Below are 6,841 nucleotides of genomic sequence, written 5' to 3' on the forward strand. Positions count from 1 at the left end.
GTTTGTTGACAGCTATCATGTCTTCCCTCAGAATTCCTTTAATCTAGCTCAGATATGGCCTGCTCTACTAACTTTTCCCTTGGAGATCTTGCTTTATAAACCGCTTATCATTATTATTGCTCTTCCTTGATCTCCTTTGTTTCCCAGTGAAGGCTCGGAAACACAATAAGGGGCAAAACTCTTGCAGTCTCTCTTTTGCATTAAAACCAATCTGAATAATAAAGTACCTGAAATGAGGAGAGCTGGTTGTTTCTGATCTTTAGTGAATTGAGATTGATAGATCCTGTTGTATACAGTGGAGCACGCTACACTCAGAGACTTGTAGTTCAGGGGTGCTGTAATTTTTGTTGCTCACTGAGGCATCAGGGCAGGTAAATGATGGTTTGTCTTCTCCTAAAGTCATAGAATCATAGAATATCAGGGTTGGAAGGGACCCCAGAAGGTCATCTAGTCCAACCCCCTGCTCGAAGCAGGACCAATTCCCAGTTAAATCATCCCAGCCAGGGCTTTGTCAAGCCTGACCTTAAAAACCTCTAAGGAAGGAGATTCTACCACCTCCCAAAGTCCTTCAGGTTTAATGGGGTATTGTCTGCCTAGGAAGCAAGAATAAAAAGATGCACTGCAGCTGCTGTTACGTTTAAACTAAATTTCCAGCAGTGTGGTCCCTTTGTTTATATGGAATATAGTGACCCATACAGTATGTTTATTTTTTCCCACAGAAAGCAATGAGATGTTATGGAATTGGTTGCTGGGGTGTTAGTGAGAGGAAGGAAAATTATATACCATAAGATTATTATTATGAATGAAAGTAAAACACATTATATTGATTAACCATATCAATTAAAATGCATTCGGTTGCATGATCTTGTCTTGTGTTATTGTCAATGGATCTCTCCATTGCTGTTCTGTACTGGCCATAATTTATCAAGCTGACCAGGATCTGTTTATCTGTAGGTTCTTTCAGTTAGAATTGACGATTTAGAGCAGCTCCCAGAAGCTACCACCATTGATGCCTCCTCTATTGGGATTGTTCAGGTAAACTAACCGTAGCAGAATCCTAAATTCTTCTGTGGCTTTGGGTCCTTGCCATTCACATGCTGTTTCCATGGCACTGAATGACATACACCATAGCATCCACCGCCACTGGTGAGCCACCCCGGATAAAACTGGAACCTGCTGAGGAGCGCTGGGGTTGGATTCAGGATCCTGTATGCACTATGGGCAAGTGTTTTGCATTTGTCACAGGCTTAGTCTTAACGGAGGATGAACAAACTCCTTTTCCTGTGGAAAAACAGGTTTGAAAACTTTACTCAGACACTGTAGCTTCTTATTACGGTAGTGCCTAGAGACTCCAATGGGGATTGGGTTTGTGCTCTGTTTATAGAGAGTGAAAAAAGAAGCAGAGAGGAAATGCAGTGGAAAAATGGAGCAGAGTGTGGGAAGAGTTAACAAATATTATTATTAAGCATTTCGGTATTGTCAGTGTGTTGGCTCTGTGATGAACAGATCAGAAACAGAGGCCCTGCTCTCAAGGCTAACAGACTTGTGGTAATCAAACTGTGGAAGCAGCATCACAGGGCAGATTTGAGCTGGGGCTTTATAGGCCTTGTGGAAGACGTGTGTTTTAAGGAGGGACAGTAAAGAGAAGAGATTGATCAGATCAGAAGCAGGATTCTGAAGAGGAAAACAGAAGGTAAAGCCCTGGCCTTACTGAAGTCAATGGAAAAACTCCCATTGATTTCAACTGAGCCAGGTTTTCGGAGAGGAATAGGATTAGGAAATGAAAGAGGGACGTTAAGTGCTCAGGTAGAGCAACAGGGAACAAGTGAGCATGAGTAGTAAGAGATGGGGTGGTCAGGGAGCAATGCTGGGCAAAAGATGAGGACAGGGAGTTTTAATTTTATGTTAAGTGAGCAGAAGGCAGTGGAGGGATTCAAAGAGGCAACAAACATGATCAGACCGTCTGAAAAATGGAGCAGGAACGGGAACCGCAAAAATGCCAAGAAAAAATAGAGTGAAAAACAGAAGAGGGAGTGGGCAGAGTGGAAAACAAATCCAGAATGAGTGTGAAAGACATTGCAGAGAGAGGGAGAAAAAAATCTAAGGAAAACCAGATTCCATGCCTACTGTAAATAAGGGTTATGTCCTTTGCAAATATCTTAACTGTGGTCAGCATGGTTGGTGGGAAATGCATTTTTCAGTGACTCAGCTCAGCTGGTGTAGGTCATTTTTTGAATAGTACTACAGAGATGCTAATAACCTCTCTGCTCTGTGGTTTAGTGGGGGTACCGGTATTGTAAAGAGTTAATTACAGGGAGCAAAACCATTCCCTCAAATCTGGTGTTAGCCAGTTTGTCATGTCATCTTCACCTGGGGATGGACAGCAAACCAACCTCTGGTGACACTCTGAACTAAATGACTTGAGCAGCGACATTCAGTTGTACTGAAAACTCTGTTCTTGTAGCCTGAGTTAACCCTGGAACAGGGAGAGTTACCCGAAGGCAAGCATATGAAAGCTCCTAAACGTGGCCATAAGCGAAAGCAGAAGCCGGGCGAAGAGGAGGAAGCACAAGTGCCTGAGGACCCTGCCTTCAATGAATACACAGAGAAAGAAGCTGAATTCACTGGGAACGTGGGAGATGAAACCAATTCAGCCGTACAAAGTATTCAGCAGGTGAGTTCCCATGAAAAGCTACTGGACAGACATTGCAACAGGGGTTGATGCTCTTGGAATCCTAAGGGCAAACGTGAATGAGCTAGGGATTTAAAGCTGCAGGTAGAAAGCACAATTTAAAGAAATATAGAAAGATGGGGGAGGAAGAGGGGTCTATTTAACCTCCTTCACTTCCACTCAACTCCTTATCTTCATTTCTGCCCATTTGGTGCCACTGCCTCTTGCTGAAGCTGTGCTTGCAAGTTTGGAGTGAATCCAGGGGATCATTATCGATATTGCATTTGTCTCTAGCTTGTTAGTTGCTTTCTTCCACTTACAGCAGCAGTCAGATTCCCTTCAGCATGATATCCAGGGCCAGCAGTAGTGGCACCAAAATGGTCTGCATCCAGCTAACACATTTCATTTCAGAGAGCCCAACGGAAGGTTGAGGTTTTATTTCTGTTTTTCCTTAGGTGGTGGTGACCCTTGGAGACCCAAACGTCACGGCCCCTTCTAGTTCTGTTGGGTTGACAAATATTACCGTCACCCCAATTACCACGGCTGCTGGAACCCAATTTACAAACCTCCAGCCAGTGGCTGTGGGCCACCTTACTGCTCCTGAACGCCAGTTACAGCTCGACAATTCAATTCTTACTGTGACATTTGACACTGTCAGTGGTTCTGCCATGCTGCACAATCGCCAAAACGATATTCAGATACAGCCACAGCCAGAGGCAGCCAATCCCCAGTCTGTGGCGCATTTTATAAACCTGACAACCCTGGTGAACTCCATTGCTCCTCTAGGGAACCAGATCACAGAGCAGCATCCGTTGACATGGAGGGCAGTGCCTCAGACTGATGTCCTGCAGCCCCAATCGCAGCAAACACAACAGCAGTCAGGACAGCAGCAAGTTCAAACAGAGCAGCAACAGCAGATGTACAGCTACTGATTTATACTTGAAAAGACTTGAAATGGACTGGACTATGAGACAGTTTAAAAAAAAGTGGAAAACTATACGTGAATTGTTTGCTGGATACCAAACAGAGCTGGAAAAATGTTTATACAATGAAATGTAAACTAAAATTGGCATAGCACCCTGCAACGCTGTGGTCTTGAAATTCGCACACTATTTCTAAACACAGCACCGTCTAGAAGTCTCGTTCTAAATTCAGCACCCTTGTGTGGTGGTGTGTTTTGTGCAGTGATGGTTCTGGGTTTTGACAACAGCATTACAATAGACCTTACACAAAGAGAGGAAATCACAAATAGTAAATATGACTAACCCTTCAGCCATACAATTTAATCGTTTTCCAAGCTGGAGGGAATGTATACAGTGAGCTGGGGTTCACTGGTTGTCACCTTCTAGAAACTGAAATGTAAAGATATAATTGAGCCCCCCAAAAAAGGATTGATTTGTTTTTTTCATCCTTAGACGGTCTTGTATCTAACAGAACATCTGGTAAAGTAAGGGTGAAGGTTTGGGGCTGGAAGTAGGGTCTATGGGGTGAAAGAAAATGTACCCAATTTCACAAAGTATTTCCATTGTAGTGATGGAAAAATCTTTTATGAGTAAAACATGTCAGTGCTACCTGAAGCAAATAGCCAGTCTAATGTTAAAACAACTTTTACGGTCTTCTAGTAAAGTTAAGTTTGAATCAAACCGGTTATGAGCTGAAACCATAATGTGATAAGATTTTACGTAATTTTGTTAAAATTGCTCTTTCAATATTGCTTTTAGCTAGGAGGCCTGAAGAGCAATCATTCCCCTTTGATCAAGTTCAGGATGTGAATTACCAATTAGTCTTCTTTCATCATGTAATAAACATTTGAGAAAGTAATTTTTTATATAACCTTTGTATTTCACTGTGTGTTCTTGGTGGATATTGACGTATCAACGGCTGGTCTGACTTGGTTCCATGTATCTTTTCATCTCCTTATTCTTCTGCATGGCAGAATTAGTGTGTGGATTTTGCTTGTAGAACTTCCAAATCCCATAGCCATCCACTGGCTGTCATGAAGTCATAAAGTGCAATATCTAACATTCATGTACACTGCCACAAGGAGGCAGTCTGAGCCAATGGATATAGGCCTGCCTGGCTATACGGGAAATGAAGGACAGATGCACCCATCTCTGCTGAGACTGCCATTTCCAATGCCTGATAAGCTGTATCCTCCATATCTCCTGTTGGTGCCAGTGCACAGTCTGGATTGTTGCATATCAAAATGAAGATGATATCCTCTCGCACAAAGGACAAAGCCCTGCTTTTCTCAAAGAGCAGTGAGCAGTAAAAGTTGCTCTCTGCCACTGGACACCTGAAAGGCAAAACTTCCAAACCACCAATGGATGAAGAAAAAGTTCCTTCCCTGCATTACAAACAGAGGCACTCAAACTTGCTAAGAGGGATTTTCCTTGATACGGCAATTGCCGCACTTCACAATGGATACAGACTGATGTAAATGAAAAGCCTGTCTGTGCCTAACACATTAATGAAAATGTTCAGTTTGTAAACAAAAACATGATGAGGAATGAGTTAAACTTGAAAGTGTGTGTCAGCAATATCTACCTCACCCCTAGAGAATGAATTATAATATCCACAGAAAAATCATTCTACTTAGAGACAAAAACAGATCCCTCAGAAGTATGAATGCCTGGAAACGAATAGCTAAAGGATGTGCACCCACTTTGCTCATTATTAATTATTTGTATTGTAGCATTGTCCAGAGGCCTGAAATAGGAGCGGGACCCCATCGTGCCAAGTTCTGTACAAACATTCAGCACAGAGAGTCCCTGCCCCAAGGGGCTCACAACAAAAATAAAATTCAGAACCATATATTCTTTCTTCAGTTACTATTGCCCCATGCAAATTACACCTTCCCATGCAACCTAAATTATGCACCCTTGTTGTGGTCTGAAATAATAATGTTAGTGAGATGAAGAAATAACATTCTGTTTAATTAGAACTAAAGATTTCAAAACTAACAAATCCTGCATCTTGGCAGGGGGCTAGACTAGATCAGCATTTCTCAAATGTGGCCACAGCCTTCTGGGCAATGATTGGGTGAGGGGGCAAAGCAGCAGCCTCTCCCCCTCCCCCGCCCCAGTACCCTCCCCACGCCCCTAGTAGGGGTTGGGCCCTGTCCTCTGCAGACACAGATGCTGGAGGAGCAGGCAGCCAGTGAGTTCCCCACTTTCGTGGGGGCAGGTTTCAGCCCTGGAGTGGTGGACGGCAGGCTCTAGCTGCGGGGCTCCAGCTGTGCAGTGACGGGCTCCTTCCCCCGGTGCAGTGCTTCAGGCTCTGTCTCCAGGCCCCATCCGATAGGCGCGGGGCTTTGGTGACAAGCTCCAGGCTCAGCAGCCCTCCCTCATCACCCTTGTGTCCCACTGCCTTCTCCAGCTCAGGGCTTCAGTCACACTGTGGCAGGCTCCAGCACTAGGCTCATCCCCCATCACCCCTGGCTTTTGCTGCCTCCTCTGGCCCCAGGCTTCAGCCACACAGCGGTTGTCAGCCACTGGCCCCTGCTGCCTCCCTATCCACCTCCCCATCCAGGGCTTAATTTGTCCCCAGGCTTGCAGGGCCGAATAAGTCTGCAGTGAAAGTGATATTTGTATGTTTGTTAATATCACTTTTCATAACAAACTTAGTAGCTAGCTGGGAGGCTGTGAAAAGAGATATTAATATACAAGCATCACTTTTCATAGCAGCAGGCTGACTAGACTTAAGTCTAAAATATAAAAAGCAACCAAAAAAGCAAAAGGGGCAACAAAAAGGACAAGAACATGCAAAGCACCTTATTTGTATTTCTATTCTGCTCAGACCCAGTAAAGAATAGAGACAACTGTACATTATTTTTATTATTGAGTCTGCAAAAAAAAACCCAATCCTACACTAAATACATACACATGTCCAAATCATTGTACATATTTGTTTTTCCTAAAGTTAATTAAGTATTTTAGGAAAAATTGACAGAGTGGCCACCAGCAAGATTTGGTGGTCGCATTCTGAGGCCACCAAAAAAATTGTTTTGAGAACCCCTAGACTAGATGACCCTTGCTGTCCCTTCCAACCTTATGGTTCTATGATTCTATGCCCCAGGGTACATTTGCTTATGTTGGAACTCAGAATTTTCTGCAAGTGTGTTGTGCTGATTGAAAGTGGGGTTTTTATATAGAGAGAGAGAGAGAGAGA

At 43.6% G+C, this 6,841-nt stretch overlaps 1 protein-coding gene across 5 annotated transcripts in view; it reads left to right on the plus strand.

The window, feature by feature from the left end:
- Window positions 1-3,891, plus strand: part of PRDM15 (PR/SET domain 15) — a 43,892-nt gene extending 40,001 nt beyond the window's left edge. For 4 of the 5 annotated variants that reach the window (XM_073359992.2, XM_073360003.2, XM_073360024.2 and 1 more), the window contains 3 exons: window positions 955-1,035; window positions 2,465-2,674; window positions 3,127-3,891. In XM_073359992.2, the coding sequence (XP_073216093.1) occupies window positions 955-1,035; window positions 2,465-2,674; window positions 3,127-3,603 (768 nt within the window). In that variant the 3' untranslated portion in view covers window positions 3,604-3,891. The remainder of the gene's footprint in view (window positions 1-954; window positions 1,036-2,464; window positions 2,675-3,126) is intronic. The other variant, XM_073360013.2, reaches the window with a different exon arrangement.
- The last annotated feature ends 2,950 nt before the right edge of the window (window positions 3,892-6,841 follow it).

The sequence above is a fragment of the Lepidochelys kempii genome, chromosome 1, assembly GCF_965140285.1.
Source record: "Lepidochelys kempii isolate rLepKem1 chromosome 1, rLepKem1.hap1, whole genome shotgun sequence".
Classification (NCBI taxonomy): Eukaryota; Metazoa; Chordata; order Testudines; family Cheloniidae; genus Lepidochelys; species Lepidochelys kempii.